Source organism: Zootermopsis nevadensis, unplaced genomic scaffold (genome assembly GCF_977971745.1).
Source record: "Zootermopsis nevadensis isolate Lab colony 2312 unplaced genomic scaffold, Znev_1.0 Znev_ptg000061l, whole genome shotgun sequence".
Classification (NCBI taxonomy): domain Eukaryota; kingdom Metazoa; phylum Arthropoda; class Insecta; order Blattodea; family Termopsidae; genus Zootermopsis; species Zootermopsis nevadensis.
Window position 1 is genome coordinate 16,378,030 of NW_028259192.1, and position 20,984 is coordinate 16,399,013.

The 20,984-nt window shown below is 38.0% G+C and overlaps 3 protein-coding genes across 8 annotated transcripts in view; all 3 read left to right on the forward strand.

Annotated features, from left to right (window-relative positions):
- The first annotated feature begins 206 nt into the window (after positions 1-206).
- Positions 207-12,002, forward strand: Aldh (Aldehyde dehydrogenase). 4 transcript variants are annotated; one of them, XR_002545319.2, is made up of 11 exons: positions 207-465; positions 1,454-1,558; positions 2,504-2,644; positions 3,037-3,283; positions 3,430-3,614; positions 3,760-3,909; positions 4,516-4,653; positions 5,357-5,521; positions 5,924-6,081; positions 6,311-6,519; positions 8,255-8,384. XR_002545319.2 is itself a non-coding variant. In XM_022077710.2 (10 exons), exons 1-10 carry the CDS (start codon positions 361-363, stop codon positions 6,456-6,458), a joined length of 1,542 nt encoding a protein of 513 aa, XP_021933402.2. In that variant the 5' UTR covers positions 208-360; the 3' UTR covers positions 6,459-7,002. The 4 variants fall into 4 exon arrangements, 1 of the variants encoding a protein (XP_021933402.2); XR_002545318.2 differs by lacking the exon at positions 8,255-8,384 and adding an exon at positions 11,621-12,002 and having other exon boundaries at positions 208-465; XR_002545317.2 differs by lacking the exon at positions 8,255-8,384 and adding an exon at positions 6,625-7,002 and having other exon boundaries at positions 208-465.
- Positions 12,003-12,141: 139 nt separating this feature from the next.
- LOC110836496 (uncharacterized) lies at positions 12,142-18,779 on the forward strand. The gene is made up of 3 exons (XM_022077739.2): positions 12,142-15,177; positions 16,260-16,463; positions 17,360-18,779. The coding sequence occupies exons 1-3, from the start codon at positions 15,069-15,071 to the stop codon at positions 17,476-17,478; spliced, it is 432 nt and encodes a 143-aa protein (XP_021933431.1). The 5' UTR covers positions 12,142-15,068; the 3' UTR covers positions 17,479-18,779.
- Positions 18,291-20,984, forward strand: part of nAChRbeta2 (nicotinic acetylcholine receptor beta2) — a 50,993-nt gene continuing 48,299 nt past the window's right edge. For all 3 annotated transcript variants that reach the window (XM_022077689.2, XM_087340766.1, XM_087340768.1), the window contains exon 1: positions 18,291-18,429. In XM_022077689.2, coding sequence (XP_021933381.1) covers positions 18,372-18,429 — 58 coding nt within the window. In that variant the 5' untranslated portion in view covers positions 18,291-18,371. The remainder of the gene's footprint in view (positions 18,430-20,984) is intronic.

Genomic DNA, 20,984 nt, shown 5'->3' on the forward strand with positions numbered 1-20,984 from the left:
TACGTATAAGCATCTCACTGCAGCCTACATTATTAAATGCATTACTGTCGTAGATACAAGCGTTAGATAAGTAAGATATTTCAGTTATACATGAGGATTATTTAATAGTCTGCAATTTTTTGTGCGAAAGTGCCGACGTGTAGACCACATTTCTCTCTCGTGCCGAACATATATTTTTAGATCTCTTGTATATTGATGATTTGCCGCTTAAAGTTGGCAACATTCCAAGTCATACTAAGATGAGGCGGCGGTGTTTCCGAAGGTCGAATCATTGTCATAGTGAATTGCTAAATACATCAAGTGGTCTCTGTAACCTTGCCGCTTAGTTCTCTTTTTTTTCCACAATTAGAAAGCAAGAAAATGTTTCGCACAGTATTAAGACACTGCCTCGCCAAACTTGAAAGACCGTATTCTACAGCAACATTACCTGTACCAAACACAAACCCAGAGATTTTGTATACTGGGGTGAGTTGTCTTACATGTAACTAGGTGAACATTGTGTTGGGGAAAAGAGAATTGGTAGGAACACTTTTGGGATAGAATAGAACTGAATTTGTTTAGATTCCATAGATCCTTCATAGGTCCAAGGCAAGGATGTAGAACATATAGCACAAATACTGTTTCTAATAGAAATATGAATTATGTAGTTATAGCAGCATTTTACAGTCAGGTACAGTATTACTGCAAAAATAATTACACAAGAGAGCTTAGTTTAGCGATAATGTATTGAATTTTCAATTTATGTTATTGTCAGTTGGTTGTTTTTACTTAAATTGTTTTATTCTCATACCGTATTCATAGATTAACACAGTTTTATTGGTAGTACAAAATTTCATGAAATTTGTTTTGTCAAAATGTAACATGAGTTAATTGGCTTTCACCATTTGTTCATGATGGGAGACATCATTCATGCAAATTTATGCAACATTTCTTTATCACAGACAAGAAGTTGACTGAATTAATTGATTTGAATAGGTGACATCACTAGACAAGTTCAAATGAACTGAAGCATGATAAAATACAGTATATAAGCTTCTATGTATCAGTATATTTGCTTTGTGTAGTGGGCCATGGACATATGTTCTGATGTATTTTTTTTTAAGGTTCATTCATAGGAAAATAAGGTGCACTGTCTCCATATTTCAAAGGTTAGAGGCTACAAGGGAAATGAAATATATGCAATATTTCAGTGATGGAGGGGTACTAGAACATAATATCAGCTCAGTCATGTGGTGACAGGACTGAAATTGAGAAATTAGAATGTATTGGTCATTTCCATAAAAGAATGGACTTTCAATTGAGATGCTTGGTACAAGGTATTGGGGGAGGGGGAACTTGTTGATGGAAAGGGCTTTGGTGGACAACACACACTCCATTTAGTTGATGTAACACTGACTGGGAATTATGAATGTGAATTAATATATCTATACAGGAGTCTGCTCTTACATTTCAGATCTTCATCAACAATGAATGGCATAAATCATTGTCAGGGAAGACATTTCAGACCTTGGATCCAGCAACAGGTCAGGTTATTGCTGAAGTGCAGGAAGGAGACAAGGTAGGTTTTATGACAATCATGGCACTCATTTGAATATCTGTCATGTAGTATGTAAGTGGGGAACCTGAAGAGAACATATGTTTTCAGAAACACATAATTCTGTTGTTTTATTTTTGTGTGAAATATGGGTCTTCATAAAGGAGATATATGGCTAGTACTTTGTAGACTGTGGTCCAAGACTATCCTGACTGATGTTTTTGTGGTTTTCCTCAGTTCCTCTAGGCAGATGCTGAGATTACCTTAAATTAGGCCATGACCCTTCCACATCCTTTCTAATTCATTACTCACTGTTATCCTCTTATCTGGCACTGTGTAGTCTAGATACTGAATGTGTCATTAAATAAACTAGAAATAAATAAATAAACACTGAAAAATTGTTTTATAAACATATTTCCTTCAGAAACTTTCTTCTGATACAAGTATTAGTATTACTAAATATATTTTTAAACTGCTCAAGAAATCTGAAGCGTTGCATTGGTTTAGTTATCACCTACTGTATTCCTGTTATGTGTGAATAAGCAAAGGACAATACTTGAATTTTTGACAGTAGAAGGTTCCTAAAAAACAGAGTAGTTGTAATAAGTAACTTAGGTTAGAAACAGTCGCAGGAAGGGTAATATCAGTGTACATAAACAAAAGCCAGATTTGGGACCAAAAGTGATTTGTACTTGAATTAAGAATATATATATGTTTAATATAAATACTGAACAGTCTCTTCAGTGTGCGTTGTGTGGGAAATAGGTAAATGGTAATGCTGTGAAACCATCATAGTTAAACATTTAGAGACAAAATATAAATTTAAAAACGAATTCAGAGACATTTTTGGATGACGATCTTCTAAATCTGGCATCAAGAAACTTCAGCTATGAATGCACTGTCAATTTGTTAGTTGTTTCTTGCTTTTAAAGTTTATTTTATAGGAGTTTATGTAATTTTTCTTTGCAGGCAGACATTGACGTTGCTGTGAAGGCTGCAGCAGAAGCATTCAAGCTTGGTAGTCCATGGAGACGCATTGATGCGTCGGAGCGAGGAAATCTGCTCTATCGGCTGGCCGATCTACTTGTTCGGGATCGAATCTATCTGGCAGTGAGTGCTTGGCTGTTCTGTAATGGTTATAATTTCTAATTTGTGAAACAAAACTATGGTACCCCTATATGCAGTTTGTAAGTAGGAAGAAGAGGGGAGGGGGGGTGAAAGATATGGGAGGAGGAAATTGCTGGCTCACAGTTTAGCTGAATATTTACAGCATGTAACGGTGTTGCTATATAGTTTTGTTTTTGCCGATTTTGAGGAAGTTTGATGTTGTTGCAAGTTCTTCCTAAAATTTAATTGGCCATTTTCAGGTGGCTGTTTATGTATATTTTTAATTTTTATGCTTTTGTTTGTGCATTATATGTTGTGTGTAAGTATTGAAACACATTCTTATATATCTGATTTGGAATAATTGCTACATGAATGGTGGAATGCTTAATTTACAGAGTTTGGAAACTTTGGATAATGGTAAGCCATACAGTGCAGCTTATGCCTTTGACATACCAGCAGCCGTAAAAACGCTGCGTTATTATGCCGGTTGGGCAGACAAAAACCACGGCAAGACAATTCCGTTGGATGGTGATTATTTCTGTTACACCAGGCATGAACCCGTCGGTGTGTGCGGTCAGATCATTCCATGGAACTTCCCAGTCCTAATGGCTGCGTGGAAACTTGGCCCCGCTCTGGCAACTGGTATGTTTCTGCGTGTAATTTAACGATGGTTGTTTGTTACTAAATTTATTTGCTCTTTGCGTGTAAGCTGTTTCAAGTGGGACGCACTTGCACAGAGACTAGTAGTATTAAGTGACTGCCAATCAGCTTGCATTTATTTATCACAGGGAATGTTGTTGTTCTGAAGCCAGCAGAACAGACACCTCTGACAGCTCTTTACATCGCTCATCTTATAAAAGAAGCTGGATTTCCAGCAGGAGTCGTGAATGTTGTACCAGGTTACGGTAAAGCAGGAGCTGCTCTGGTCGAGCATAATGGCGTGGACAAGGTGGCATTCACAGGATCTACCGAGGTGTGTTCATCGACAGTGGTATATCTAGATTAAAGAATAGAGGGTGTTTTATGAGCCTTTTTTTACTTCCATCATTGCCAACCATGCAGAGTAAAATTATGTTTCTGTTTTCTTACAATTTTTATTTTGTGTTATGAATGTACAGGTTGGAAAATTAATTCAGCAAGGTGCGGGTCGGAGTAACTTGAAGCGTACCACATTGGAACTGGGTGGAAAATCTCCAAATATTATTTTCAGCGATGCAGATCTTGATTATGCTGTGGAGCAAGCTCACTTTGGACTTTTCTTCAACATGGTTGGTGCATTTTAAAGCGTTTTATTGAGTTCTGAAGTTTTTTTTTCCTTTTGCATTTCCTGCTGAATGTTACTGGAAACATTTTCCTGGAGTTTTAACACTAAATTTATTTTTAAATATGCAGAGTGACTTAATAATTGATGGTTCACTTCAAACTGGATTTACTCTACATTACTTCCATTACAGTTGGTAATGCTCTCTTCTGCAGAGCATTAAGTGTTAGTTGTACTCTGCGTAAATCTTCAGATCGAATAATAGCAAAGGGCAATATTATTTATTGTGGAAGTCGAGTGTGATACGTTGATTTGAGTTTGTAATGTTTAAACTGTTTTCTTTGGTGGAAAGTCCGATTTGTTAAATTGATCACAAACATGTCGCGTAGTGACTTAATGTGTTTGTTTCATCAAAGTTGGTTTTGAATATAGTTTTAAAAATGTTGTTACGTGTTTATGTAGAGATGAACATTGTGTAGCATTTCCTCTGTTGCCATTTTAGCATTTTACAATAGCTTAATAAATGTTTTCTGTAAATACGCACATTTAAAAATGTTAATTAGCTTGGACATCCTGAAATAACTGAACCAATCAGTGTCTGTTGATTATGTAGGGGCAGTGCTGTTGTGCCGGTTCCCGGACGTTTGTCGAGGACAGTATCTACGATGAATTCGTAGAGAGAAGTGCTGCTCGAGCTAAGAATCGAACTGTCGGCAACCCATTTGACCTCTCAGTAGAACAAGGACCACAGGTAAGGGCGACGGATGTACGGTTTCTTCTCCTCTTCGAAGGACTCAAATTCATACCAAATGAAATCTTTATTTAAAAATTACCACAGTTCTAAATTATCGTTATTTACAAAACTGTATTATCTATTCTGTGGGATGTGCTACTGCTGGTAAATCATGCACAAAGTTCCTGCTCTTTATGATCTAAAAATATAGTAGGATGTCATGAAATGACTTTCCTTTAGTTTGTTGATTGCTTATTTATTGCATATCTCACGTCTCATAGCTTGCATGTCTTCTTGCCTTCTTCTTCTATGGCTCTCCGGTCTGTATTCGGTCCATGGCCTCCTCAGTTCTCCTCTTCCATTCGGTCCTCTGTTAGGTCCGTCTGTCCGAGGCTTTGATCGAGGTTTCAAAACATCTTCTTTTACGGTGCAAGGTTGTTAGCCTTGTGACCCACCCCCAACCTGGAAGACCATGTCTTATTGCCTAAAAGGTATAATCTGTTGACTAGATGAACTGTCAACTTCTCAAAAAGGACTCTGCTCCATTGATTGAGTTTAGTTATTTAAAAGTTATTCTTAATCACGTTCGTTGGCCTCTCTGTGAAGGCGACGAACAAAAATTGTATACTACGGCAATGATCTTCTGTAGTTGTTGTAGATAAAGTTTTTAAAGTCTCTTTGTATCAGTTGTAAGCGATTTACGTTTGTTGTATGTGTACAGGTGGATGGGGAACAGTTAACGAAGATTCTTAATTTGATAGACTCTGGGAAAAAGCAAGGAGCCAAGTTGGTGGCTGGAGGCAGTCGTCACGGAGACAGAGGTTACTTTATCCAGCCAACAGTGTTCGCCGACGTTAAGGACGGCATGACCATAGCTAAAGAGGAGGTAAGAAATGTTAACACGCGCAGAGAATTCCATTAGGTTACAAATTATAAATTACTAGTTGAGGACGATGATGATAATAGGAAATTAAAATGAAAATTAATGATCATTTAGAAAATGAGAATTTTCATTTATAAAATACGAAAAGTGATAATTTGAACAGGTACTTACGGTAAACAAAAATGGTTGAAAAATATTTTCTTCAAATCTATCTGATTTCTAATCTGATTTGTAATTTTTAAGCGATTAAAATGGGGATACAAAAATATCAAAGAACAGCGTTCTCGACATCTTTATCTTTATATGAACTGTGACCTTGTCTTCATAATTACTGATATTTAAATTTATGTGGTATTAATTTTTATTGTTTTACTCTGATATGAAACGTTTAATGTGTTTCTGTAGATTTTTGGACCAGTACAGCAAATATTGAGGTTCAAGAAACTTGATGAGTTGATTGAGAGAGCCAACAACACAGAATATGGCCTAGCGGCTGCCGTGTTTACGAAGGACGTCGATAAAGCACTTCATCTGGTACAGGGCATTCGTGCAGGAACTGTATGGTAAGTACAACGTTCACGTGGAAATTTGAAATTACGTATCGAGAAAAATAATTCTTCATACTCATTTTTTATTCTTGTTTTGAACTTTCGATTTTTCATTGTTAGTATAAATTCAAGGATGCTTTATAATCAGGTAAATGCACTGTACGAATATTTTATCTGTTGTACGACGAGGTTATTGAACATGGGAAAAATGTGAGAATAAGTTTACTTTTGAATTTGTTCATAGGGTGAACTGCTATAATGTATTGGGCTCCCAAGCTCCTTTTGGTGGATTCAAGATGTCCGGAAATGGACGTGAAATGGGAGAATATGGACTGGAAGCTTATACCGAAGTAAAGAGCGTTATTGTCAAGGTTCCACAAAAGAACAGTTAAACACATTGGCCTTGATTGTATGAAATATTCAGCTGGGAATCGCTTCGGGATTTGATATCAGGTACAAAATAATGAGATTAATCGATCATGTAATTTGCAGGACATGTTAGAATTCTAGGGGATATGAGGGTCCCAAAAATCACATCTATTGTATCCTCTTCCACAGGTGCATTTGTTAACGCATGCAAGAAAGGCTAATGTCATTTAGAGGTAAGTGGTAGCGATACGGATTTTACAATCTCAGTCCGTTCGTAGCATCATATAAATGTTCCGCGTTGCCAAAACTATCTTTTCAGGATGAGTGAAACAAGTTAGTCACGAATATTCCAAAGATTATTTCTTGAGACTTCTACCAGTGGTCAAAATCAGAAAAGAATGAGTGATGTTAAATACTTGTGTAATGAAAAAATGCATTTCTGATAAATAATTATGTGTAATGGAAAGTAAAATGTGTAATTATTGTGCAAGTTGTAAACAAATTAAAATGTTCAATAACTAATCATTAGTTAGCAGGTATTATATAAATGACAGTTCCTAATTTAAATGTTATGCCTTTTATGTTGTTAACTAACATTTCTTTTCATTAACATATTTTAACCTTTAGTTTGAATCATGAATGTTACCAATGTAAGATTTGAGGTTTTCACAGCGGCGAGTATGAAGATTTCTGTCTTCTGGGTTGTTGCGCTGTGTAGTCTGGTCGATGTTTACCAACGTTTCAGAGGTCATACTGCCTCCGTCATCAGGGCGATGAGTATGAATATTTCTGTCTTCTGGGTTGTTGCGCTGTGTAGTCTGGTCGATGTTTACCAACGTTTCAGAGGTCATACTGCCTCCTTCATCAGGGCGATGAGTATGAAGATTTCTGTCTTCTGGGTTGTTGCGCTGTGTAGTCTGATCGATGTTTACCAACGTTTCAGAGGTCATACTGCCTCCATCATCAGGGCGGTGAGTATGAAGATTTCTGTTTTCTGGGTTGTTGCGCTGTGTAGTCTGGTCGATGTTTACCAACGCTTCAGAGGTCATACTGCCTCCGTCATCAGGGCGATGAGTATGAAGATTTCTGTCTTCTGGGTTGTTGCGCTGTGTAGTCTGGTCGATGTTTACCGACATTTCAGAGGTCATACTGCCTCCGTCATCAGGGCGATGAGTATGAATATTTCTGTCTTCTGGGTTGTTGCACTGTGTAGTCTGGTCGATGTTTACCAACGTTTCAGAGGTCATACTGCCTCCGTCATCAGGGTGATGAGTATGAAGATTGCTGTCTTCTGGGTTGTTGCGCTGTGTAGTCTGGTCGATGTTTACCAACGTTTCAGAGGTCATACTGCCTCCTTCATCAGGGCGATGAGTATGAAGATTTCTGTCTTCTGGGTTGTTGCGCTATGTAGTCTGGTCGATGTTTACCAACGTTTCAGAGGTCATACTGCCTCCATCATCAGGGCGGTGAGTATGAAGATTTCTGTTTTCTGGGTTCTTGCGCTGTGTAGTCTGGTTGATGTTTACCAACGCTTCAGAGGTCATACTGCCTCCGTCATCAGGGCGATGAGTATGAAGATTTCTGTCTTCTGGGTTGTTGCGCTGTGTAGTCTGATTGATGCTAACCAACGTTTCAGAGGTCGTACTGCCTTCGTCATCAGGGCGATGAATCGCAACAACCCAGAAGACAGAAATCTTCAACATTATCAGTGTTATTCCTTATCTGATGTCATTGCTTTAATTTTGAATTAATTCAAAATATCTTAATGCCTAACAAGTCAAATGCAGTATTAAGTTCAGAAACATTTTCAAATTTGTAGTGACAAATCGTGTGCAAGGAAGTGTGTTTTGACAATGGAACAGATGAAGAAATAATTGAGTCTTCCCGAAAAAATCCAGCGTACCTTTCGTTTTTCTGTGCCAAAAGTAAAGAGTGTAAGTATTGTATCAGTCGTATGTTGTTATTTGAGCTCCACCAATCAGCACCCTCAAATCCATCTTCTCACCTACGGCCTGCCCTACATAAGGTTTCCAAAACTTCCCAACCAATGCATTTTCATCCTGAAAATGGCAGCTGCAGTGTTTGCTGAGACATTGTTTAATTCTCAACGTCTGATACTGCTTATGCCTTTGATTCTTTTATGAAGATAAAGATTCCGCTGTGCCTAAGTACAATGCCGTAGAAGGGCTCAATTGGCCCCAGAACCTTTATGAACAGGTAGGGACGAGGAAAAGTCATAACGATCCTGCTGTGTCGATATTTTGTAATGGAGTTGGGTTCTGGATGTTTATTGATATCAAGTTGGGAGATCTTCTTATATTTCCGGTTTAACAATGTTTATACATTTTCCGGTACCCTTTTACGGGTCCCCAACTTTTCAGTTGGCTTGATTTGTAGACATTCGGTAGGACTCCTTGGACGAGGGATCGGCCCGTCGCAAGGCCTCTACCAGTACACAGGACAGCACAACACAGAAAAACGAGGACAAACATCCATGGCTTGAGTGGGATTCGAACCCACGGTCCCTGTGACCAAGCGGCACAAGGCCAACGCCTCAGACCGCGCGGCCACTGCGGACCAGTTGGGAGATCTTGTGCAGTATAAATTGGCTCTTTTGAATAGAACTGTAACTTGAAGTGCATTCTTTATTCTAGATCTTGTTAAAGAATATCTCCAGTGTCTTTCTGTACCTTTTCATCTGTTCTCAGGCATTTCCTTTGTCCAAAAAGGATAGACAGTGTTGGAATATTATTACAGGTGTATCATATTGTTCAAAGGTATACAGTTTCCAGTATCTTCCCATTTATACAATGGATTTTTTTTTTCTATTGAAAACACCAGATTTGATTAGGATCTAGAAAGGTTCTTCTGCAGTTCTTCTGTTGGTTACTAATTACTCTGAAACGAAGGGAAAAATACACTTCTGAACAGGCATTAATTTAGCCAGTCATATTCCGGCACAGAACCTGACTCATGAGCATAGAAAGAAACTATCTTTTAAGTTGACGCAGCAACTTCCTAACCTACAATATTTAATGGTTATTATATTATATTTCTTCTGTTTTTGAGATATTTATGTACACTTTAAAGCAGTGTTTTGATGGCATTTGTTGAACTGTGTTTCCTCAAATTTCTCCACCAGTGACGACGCTTTACAATGAGCGCGTCTTTGTCTACCGTACAAATCCAAATCTAATTTGTGTCCAAAAGCAAAATATTTAATGGCATTTTACGTGTTGTTTTGTATGGATATGAAGCTATATTCATCATCGTAATAGGAAATACTAGAATAAGGGTGTTTGATAACAGAGTGCTTAGGAGAATATTTAGATTTAAGAAAGGGATTTCCGAAAGGTTGACAGAAGATCACATAAAGGGGAGCTCCATAATTTATACTCTTATTAAGGTAATAAAACTGGAGAAGGATTAGATGGGTGAAGCATGTATGGCAAATATGAGAAATACAAACAAGAATTAATTTAGAATACCTGAAAGGAGACAGCCACGGTGGTCTAGCGGTTAGAATGCTGGCCTTGTAACCCTGGGGTCTCGGGTTCGATTCCCGGCGGTGCCCGAATTTATAACTTGTGTTGGGCAAGGCCGTGGTCTAGGCAACACGGAGTTTTCCTCCGGGGGCTTCCCCGGTTTCTCCGTGGCATCCCAACAATTACTCCATTCACACAGAAGAAGGCAATGGCTAACCACTTCTGGATCATCTGCCAAGAACGTATATGAACAGGTCCCAGTCCGAGAAAAGGATGGAAGGATCCTGTTCATATGGACCTGTCGTCAGACAGAACACTAAATAAAATAATACCTGAAAGGAAAAGACCACTTAGATATGCAGCATAAAATGTATCTTATAGAAACGAGATGTGAGGAAGTGAACTGGATTCATGTGGGTCAGGTTAGAGTCCAGTGGCAGACTGTCGTGAACACGGTAATGAACCTTTATGTTCCTTAAGAGGCAGGGAATTTCTTGGCCACCTGACCAACTAGCAGCTTCTCAAGAATGACTCTGCTTCAAAGATTTCCATGTTTTGTTTTGAATGCACTGGTGATAGACTTAATACCACCTGTTATGGCCCAGATGCCTTATTTAGCTGCTACACGACTTTGTTTTTTTTAGAATAAATGAGTATTTCATTTGAAAACATTTCATATATCTGTTCTAAACCCTCGCTTGTTTTATGAATAGATCAAAAGCAAAGTTAGATACAAAACACTTCTCTTGATGTTGAACCACGTAGGAAGATAAATCCTTTTTAGAGTGATGCTTTACAAAAAGAGATAAGCAGAGATTTCATAATCATACATTTTATCTTCCTCTGTAGTATATCCACTTCGTGGAAGATGAAATAAGCATTTTATTGTGATTCACTGGGAATGTCAAAGAAACGGTATTCAGTGAGGGGAAAATATTATTTCTATGCTCTTTGTGGGAAGTTCAGAACTGCCTACTATTCAAATAGCAGTGACAGAGATTAGGGCTATGAACATGTTTAAAAGAGAGTGCCCATGTTTTGGATGAGGCAAGACATTTTTCTCTTTACATATACAGAAAATATAAGGAGAATGATTCTGTTCTTCGCCGCCTTTATCAAATCTTATTATCCATCTCTCATGCGTATCTCAATTGACACTATTGACGATAGAATTTAATACAGCGTGATCAGACAACCAGTTGATCATTGTAGTGGAGACATGTATTTTCTTTGAGTTTTAAATATTATTTAGATGCATAACCCAAAAGTTAGCTCCACGAAATTCTGCTTTACAGAGATAATATCAGAATTCTGGTAGAATGCAGTAAGACCCTGACATCGGACCCCTTTGCCTGGGGGATCTTCGTAGGCAAAATATCTCTCTATTACCGCCGTTAAATGTCGTGTCGCCTGCCATTATCCGTCTCCTTTCAGTCGGTCGGACTGCAAAGGGCCAATACATTACATTTCTTCATCTCATTCGTATTATATTCTCAATTTTGTAGCATACTACCGACATCTGGCACGCTTTTAGGAATCCTGCTAATCACACCCAGAAGCCTAGCTTTCGATTATTTTGTTCCAAATTATTATACGGTGCAGGATAAGAATATGAACGACTCAATGCACATAAAAACGTATTTTGTATTCAGTCCAACACTCTTCATGGTCGTTTTGTCTGATACTGTATGTCATTTTAGTAGGCACTCTTTTCTATCGAAGTATGGCGGAGTTGATGACGTGTGGCCAGAAGAGAGACGTTTTACCGGCGTCGGAAGTTCATGGTTACTGGAGCCATAGATTCTCCGTGAGATCGTAATAGTGAGAAGACGGTTGTGGAGGGTGAGTTAGAACGAAGAATGATAACATCACACATGACACAATAACAAGGTATGTGAAGGACTGAACTGTAGGCTGCCTTCTAATGTTGTCTCTTGTTAAGTTTCACATTTTATAAGATATTTACAGAAGTTTGTACACTGACAATTTATAGTTAAGAAAGTAGAGGTAATGTATGTGTTAACAAAATAATATCCGATGTCCTTCACGCCTCTGCTTAAATAATTATAACCTTTACCATAAGGATTGCATTTCTGGCCATAAAACCTTCACTGCCTGCCTGACTATTCTTACTGCCATAAGTGGAAGTCTATTGCTTTCGTTTGTGTCGGAAGAGACGAAAATCATCGTGAATATCGAGTAGGTAAGGTTATAGCAGGGGACTGTCGTTGCTTATTTCAGCGTTATATCCCTGAAAAGACTTGGTCACGAAAATCTCAGCTCCTGGGTTCGAATCCTGGTAAAGAGTGTTTCTGTAGTTCGGTAGCTAAGAATTTGTCGGATTGTCCCGAAGTAACACTGCGAGAACGCTGATAGTTAATTATCGTACCGAAGACATTAAATAAAAACCAGTTACAGGCGTGTTAATACGTAGCACGTTTGGGAAACCAAGAAATTTATTACAAAATTTTGTTGTAGAACCTTGCGAAAAATGGAAACTTTTGAGAGGATAATATTAAAATTTATTTTCTTTTTTCGTTGCGTTGCAAATCCTGGATGGGGAGAGATTAAGAGACGTAGATCGTGGTCTCTCTAAATGAGCTACTTCGAAATGTACTTGTAGGGCGCAAGGAAAAACACGAAAATTCTCGATCTAGGTATCCTATTTTCTAAATATGAGTTATATGCGTTAGTTTTACTGTGCAGAGGCTGGCTATTGTCATGTTACAATATTTCGGCTTCCATAGCAACAGAAAATTGCCCGATCTAAGTATCAACTATAAGGGTAGGTTATTAGTGAGTGTTATCACACATGTTGAATAAACTGGAATTTCCAGTCCTGAGAAGATATTCAATAATTTATTATTCTTCGCCGCATTCAGAAAGTTTGTGGGGTTCACCCAGCCTAGACACTGAGGGTAAAAATAACCCTTAACCTTTCAGTGCCGGAGACTGAAGTACCCAGAACCATAACCCACGCCAACTCCCACACAGGATTTTACAGCTTGTTGCGTATCAGCCATCTTACTATTATACAATTTCAACAACTGTATCGACAGATCTACTCTGATACTATTTTTCCAACGAAGCAGCAACCATAGTCTGTCACGTAAATATGGAATGAAACACGAAATGGCCAGTCCGATACTGTACAGAGTGTAAAGATTTGTGAATGATGCCTGTGTTTCTAATAGGTTTCTTATGTATTGTAAGTTAGTCTTACAATTATTTTTTTTAATAGGACACTTTTTAACTCTCTCAGTTTAATAATACCGGTAATAGTAGTAATAATTGGCCTTCTGGCTGTTGATACAGCACACAAATATTAAAGAATTGAAGACTAGTAACAATAACAACAATAATGCAATGTTAAAACACACAGAGAAAATAACAAACATTTACGTTTGTTACAAGAAATTGAAAGGAGGTTGAGACTTTCGCTCGCACAAGAGAGAATAGCACAGAAAGGCAAAGATTATCTTCTGTGACTTGAGCAATATTAGATCCCAGTGTTCAAACGTTCCAAAATCTCGCGTGTTTTATTTAGACTGTGGTCGGTGAAAAGACTTGCTGGACAATAGGTGGAACGTTACGAGGTGCATTGTCTTTTGTAAGTCGAATAATACTCATACTTGTATTGTAGGTGTTCTTGATAAAGTTTCCAATACGTACAAATAAAAAAAAAACCCTGAAAATTTGAGAAAATAAAATATTAATTTCAAAGTAATAACTACAGTAACAAGGTGTTACCGCTTAGACCCTCTGACGTCTTGTTACTAACATTTCATTAAAAAAATTAATCCGTCGGTCACGTATTAGGAGACATCCGGTCTCAATGTACACAGAACAGCACAACGCCCTAGAAAACGTACGCATACATCCGTGTCCCTAGCGAGAGAATCTGCGACAAGTTTTCAAGCGATCGAAGACAGTGCCCACTTGATACTTGGTGGCGGCTTCTGTATTCGGCTACAGGCTAATATTCCGATACTATTTCTTTGCAACGAACTATATGGGAATTTCAGTGCGTGTTCGTTGTGCTGAAAACTAAGACTTCAAGGTTTGGACAGAGATCTTTAGAATTATTTCGCTGAGAAGGTACTTAAATTGTAAGGTTTAATACATGGGCATATTAGAAGTCACAGTTCCATATGGAAGTATGCCTTCCCCCTTCGCAGCAAAAAACAGTAATAACAAGGTTCTCGAAAGTATTTCAAAAGCGTGAAGGATCGGGAAATAATTTTGTTATGTATCAGTTCCCTTGATGTGGGCAAAGAGAGATATTTAGTTGCTGTGTAGGGGAATTTTTGTAGTAGTGATTTCTGTGAGAAATTGACAAACATTTGAGACTGTCATGGCGTCTCGGAATTCGCTCATATATGCGTCCAGGAGCTCTAGGGGGACTAACAGTAGACGGCTGGTTTAATCCTATTAACATAACACAAAAACTTAATGTATAATGGAAATTGGACATTTCAGTATCAAATACAGGAAGATTGGTGACAATAAAAGTATGAAAAGCAACTTACAAATTGAGAAGACTTGTTTAATTCCATCAAACGTAATGATTAAACACACAAGATATTTTTAAGTTATTAAAATCTGTACTCACGTAGATGATTTTCTTCTGGGTTGTTGCGCCATGTAGTCTGGTAGAAAATGACTGATCGCACTGAGGATGGAGGAAGTAGGCATCCCTGAAACTCTCGATTTACGCCTTTATCGTCCATTATCATCATCGGTATTGCCTCGAGATGATTTGGTACAGAATCAACTCTTTCATTATAATTCAAATCACGAAACGTTATACAGTCCATCTGTCCGCGTTTTCTGACATGCCTATAATTTTCTTTATGTTATTTGTAGAATCCGGCCATTCCATTACAGTATATTCATTTTGTTTCAACCCCATTAAAGTTAAGAACATATTCGAATTTCCAATCAGTTTTAACATGCGAACGGAGCCATCGAGTTTCTTGTAGGAGGCTGCAGACCGGCTACTGGTCAGGAGTAGAAGAGTCTGATATATCTCGACCAATCAGCAGGCAGAACCGAGTTTATTTAAAGAAAGAGCGCGGAGCTGCGTGAGGCCATGTGCAGTCTAGAGCTTGAAGCCTTCTCAGTGATTTGAGAGCACACATTCGCAATATGTTTCTTCCGAAGCATCTCACGTATCATTGCAGTGCCGTTTTGTTTCTTCTTCTGCTGACATCTGCCTTATCTGCACCGTACTACGACTTGGAATATGAAGATGGCGGTGAGTGATACAGATATTATTCTATAATTATGAATATGATTATAAGTTTGTAATTATTCTTTTAATGAATTTAGCCAGTCGAAATGTAGCCTACCTCTCCTGTATCGTATTTTATGAAGTTAAACTGAATCAGATGCGTGAGTTTTCAGGTTCTCATGGCGACGAGTATGAAGATGATTTGTCTTCTAGGAAGTTGCGCCGTGTAGTCTAGTGGAATTTAACCACCGTTTCAGAGGTGCTTGGGGTGAAATGTCATTCAACATCTACCAGACTACACAGCGTAATATCCCAGAAGACAGTAATATTCTGAATCAGATGTTTGAGGAATTTTCATAATTTGTACTTTTCACCTAATTTGAGTGATAACATCAAAGAGATTTAGATGGACGAGACATGTAGCAAGCATTTGGAGATAAGAAATATATGCAACATTTTAGCTGAAAAACCCTAGGCAACATGCCATATGAGAGACTAAGGTGCGGATGTGAGGATAATATTAAAATATAAAGAATAGTGTGTGAGGGTGAGGACTACATTACACTGGTTTACGATAGATTCCAATGATGGACTTCTGTAAGGACGACAATGAACCTTTTTGTTGCACAAAACGCGATCAGTTTCCAGAGCAGTTGCGGGATCCGCATCTCAAGAAGGTCTGTGCTCCATGTAGGCTATCTATGGTCCGATAAATTGTGATATAGAACCAAAAGTTGAATAGATTGATAATGGTTCGAAAGAATATACTGTTTCCATCTTCAAGGCAGCATGTTACGGCGATACTAACCGAAAGACCAACGTGGATATCTTCACCGTCAGATCTCATACAATTTAACGTCAGTGGAGTTTGCCGACCCGTATAAATTATGTACGGAAATATTTCAATAAATTGATTAGTTGTTAATTACTGTTCTTACTGGCTTCACCATACAGACTGAAGTATCTGAAGGAAGAATTAGGTGTCGTAAATTCTTTTCAGAACTTTTTCTTTATTCCTTTGTTTTGGTGTGGGATTCCCGAAATACTTTTTGACGTGTATAGGATTCGCTGTACTACAGTAGGTGAAGTACTGGTATGTTTGACAGGAATTCTAAACTCGCCTGATAGAACCTTATGGGAAGAATCCGATAACTTCATGGCCGTCAAAAGATCTACGGAGCCTTTTATCTCCATGCACTGGTCCGGAGACAGTCGGAAGAGTTACATGCCGTATCACCCTGTCGTCAGGTTCCGCTCCCCCAAGCCTCAGTTCGACCACCCATCCCTCACATACACGAGGAGATTCGAAGGTAAGGGCACCGAGCGTGTGTTATTACTAGACTTGGTGTGGGTATTCTTTGTCAGATGTTGTTACGGTGATAAAATCACGGTCATAAGGTGGACGAGGCATGAAACACATGGAATAGTTTATAAACGCATACAGGATGTTGATCTGAAAACGTAAAGTGAAAGACCAGCTTGTTAGTCCGAGGATTCAATCCAAGGATAATATTAAAATGATTCTTAAAGAAAAAGTGTGTGAGGATGTAGACTGGTATCATCTAGCACTGTGAACACGTGAAGGCACCTTCTGGTTATGTAAAATACGGGTAATAGCTTCTCGATAAGGAATCTACTCAGCGAAGTTAAATGTTACTTCACTTTGGTAGTCACGCTGAACAAGACATGCTTGCAGAATTTTGGGAGGCAGTCACTTGGAAGGCTCAGGATTATGTCTTTTTGGCACAAGCGGTGTTCGGTATCTGTTACCGGAATTTGCCCACGTGTGGTGCTGCTAATGCTTTATGGATCGCCCTGTCCTATTTGCCTGTAACGTTAGGAATACGTACACATTATGTTGGGGCACGCCTAGGAAGGAATTTCTGTTTTGTCCTCACTAAGATGACAGCGGTAAAGAATGAATAGAAGAAAAGTTATGATGGTGCACATCACTTTCAGGTTTTAGGCAAGATCATGCAAAAAATAAAATTGACGTTGGATCAATCGGTCTTGAACCAGTGATCTTCTACATGGAAAACATGCTCCTTGTATTTTGTTAAAAAATGTAGGCTATATTGAAGCATAGGAAAATGTCATGGGATATAAAACTATGGAACAAAGAGAGCCGACAGGAATATGCTACTTAACAAGTTCTTTAATTACTCTTGTAATACGTTTTCGAAGGAAGTGTTTAATTTTGTTCCAGACCGATTGAAGAAGAATCTGAGTGCCGGTGAGATCCTAGCTCTGCTCAGTACCATCATGGTAGACCGCGCATCCAAAGGACGTCTCAAAGGGCTGCGGTTTGGAATAAGCAAGAGATGAAATGGATACAACCATATTCATAAATTTGAAGTTAAACGAAGTGCACAGATCATCCAATTTATACCCGAAACAATTGCCGCATTTAACCTAGTTATATTAGTAGTTTTTCACATAATGTGGGGATGTTAGTTAAACTTTGGTTAAAAGTAGGCCCATACGACGCTTAATTAAGTTTAATGAAACAATCAAACTATTAATTTGTGTTATTCTGTATAGTATGCCTGAATTAATTGGAAACGTGTGCTGTAATTATTTAATGTAACTGCTTAAAACCATTCACGTTTCCTAGTCTTGATATTAAAATTGCGTTTATTAATAGCTTAACCCAAATTAAACACAGGTCATTTATTTTTTATAAAATATGAACTTGGCAAGTTCATAAGAAGTTTAAAATAACAAGACACATATTTATTTTATAGATTTCTCTGTGGTTTGCGTGTCGTAAATATAATGCTGAAAATTGTTTGTCCGGGCATTGTTATTAACATTGTTTAATACTAGATTCCTTTAAAAACAATTTTTGTTATGTACTTTTAATCATGTAATTTTGCGTATTCAGTACAGTTTAATATCTATTTAACGCTGTTAGTTACAAGGCACGCCGCAATGCCAACAGCGTTTGTTTTTTCATAGTAGTTTCATATTATACCGCATTTCCGCGGAGCGTTGGTTACTCTGTGTCTTCTATTGATTACGTCGGCCGACATGTTGGATTGATGCTGAGCGCCGCTGGACCGATTCTGTGTGTATCATCTCCCGGCTATGGCACTATAGTATCTGTTAAAATAAAGAATGAAGTAGTTTGCAACAAAAAGTCTTTAATTAGGATGAAATTAAATGCAGTACTATGAAGTATGAAACTGTGAAGGCGGTGTACTGCTAAAAGTCTAAGAATGTTGTTTCGAATGCACCGTATTTTGGTCCTGTTAAGTTTCCTAACGATAACATCAGGTATGTACAACATGTGTGATACTATACACTATTTAGACTGCAGTTGTGAGGTGGTGTATACCACCTTTAATTTTAAGAATGGCTAATTTAAAGTTTATAAACCTTAAACCGGTACTTTGTTTTTAATAATTTTGTTGGCTGCATTGCATTGTAACCGGAAGTGAAAAGTTTTCTCATCCACAGTATCGACAAAAAGGCGTACTATGAAAAACTCTTTCTCTAAGTGGAACATTATTCCGCGTCCCATATAAGTCATATCAAAGTGTATCATGTAATTTAAGCCCTGAAAGGTTGAATGTGATTATTATACAGTGTTTTGTCTGAGTTTTAAAATAAACTTATTAAAATTATACAGCAAAGGCTCACTATTTCGAACGGTTAATTTGTTTTGTATAATTTTATTTTAATTTATTTTATTTGGATAAGATTTAGTATACTGCATTATATAGTCTACGACTTTGTTCGAGGATATTATGCAATTCGTCCAGAAAACGTGCGAGTAAGACGTAGGCAGCTAAATTACTTCCTGTTCTTCATACATAAAATAAACAAGGAGGACGAAATGACGGTAACCACCTGTGTGTGCAAGACCGCGTGGCATCAGAACCCACAAGACCACCATTGGCAATACCGACCATGTTCTCAGCAATGACGTCGTATTTCAAAATCTTCAATTTTATCTTCTAAAGGAACTTCTGAAGGGGTATGGAGGGACGAAAGGAAAAAAGACGATTGTCTTCTCGGTTGTACCGTCTTGTAGTCTGGTAGAAATTTACCAGTGTTTCGACGGTACTTGTTTCCTCCATCTTCAGTGCGACATCCATCTTTTTACTCACCTGCGTGAGAAGCTCAGATCCTACAAAGGAAAGAAAGAAAGGGCAAAGGATGCAGATACTGAAGAAATACTTTCCCCATAAATTTCAATACTCTCTTTTACGTTGTTTTACAATTTACAACTTACGAGCCTGTCTTCAAGACTGGCAGTTGCTTCCAACGAGACTTAAAAATTAAATCCCGTGTTGCTATTATCTTCTGTTGTACCCCTTACTATAAATTTATAAATTTACTAATTTTATTAGAGTCCAAGGTGTATTGGTAGTCATACTTTAAGAATTAACTGTGTGCTAAATGCAGCTGATCCAGATAAAATTTCAAGTACTACCAACAAATGAATATGTAAGAGTTTTCTAAAAATTGTAATGTAATTGTATGTATTGTAAATGTATTGTAAATGTAATGTTAAAGGGGAAGATTGATGGGAAATAAGAGGAATGTATTTACGTCTTATTACGCACCGAACCAATAGCTGCATGTACACACACACACCCAAACACACAAATCAAACGGCCCATTTTCTGGATTTACTGAGCAGTTATTTTCTGAATGAAAGGTGGATATGCAGCCCAATCGAAAAGTCACGCAACCCATATTAAAATATTTATCGAAGGCTCCAGTCCGTTACAGTTCGATTGGATTAATAGTCAGATGGTGTCTAACGGGGCTAGCCCTAGACGACTCAGCTTTTGACATTGTACTTCAAGGCAGTATCGCCGTCGAAGGTCACGTCATGATGTAACCTGCTCTCGTCAGTCCTCTTTCAATAGTCAAAGTGTGCAAATGTCTTTTACAAGTGTAAGGAATATTCATTGTCAAACACTGTCTAACATCTCGTTGTTGATTAACCTGCCAGAATGCGTTTAGGGATACATGTTTCCATCATCTTGTGTCAAACAAATAGACAGTCTTACCTGGTGAACTGTTTCCGTTACTGGAGGGCCTATACCGCCGGGTTGCATCAAACATGAGATAAAGAGTGGATGATAACCGTGGACATTCCTAACACTCATGTAACATTATTTTTTGTTTCCCGATGTTTTTGTAACATATTTTTTGACAAATAGAACATGCGTCAGGAATAGGTAGGTTGTATGAGTTTTCGATAACTCTATATAAATTGATTTATGAATATGCCTGACTGTATACTAAATGTTATCGTACCAATAAGTTTGTTGGCCATAAATCCTGTGTCATGACACTGATATACCGGTACCGCAAATCATTCGAATATATGGAAAATATAGAATATTTAGCAAAGGCATTGACACAGTCACCAAGAAGTTAAGAACAGATTAAACGCGAGGAATGCGTGCTACCATTGAGTTTAGGATCTTCTGTCTTTCCGCTCCTATAAAGCAGTGGTATTCAACCTGGGGTACACGTACCCCCAGGGGTACGCGAAGACTCTTAGGGGGTACGTGAAATTTAAAATATATATATATTATTTTATGATAACACTGAATAATCAGTAATGTAATTTATTTAATTCATTTTAGATGTAGATTATATACTATGTATAACTTTAATTATACACCAACAACTTTGGGGGTACAAAGTTGAAGAGAAATTATATCTGGGGGTACGTGAACAAAAAAGTTTGAATACTACTGCTATAGAGGAACCTCAAAGTTAAAATACAATTGCGAACATGTAATTTGCTCGCTGTTTTGTATGGCCTTGGAACTCGGTGTCCGCCACAAGGAAAACAAATTGGGGGT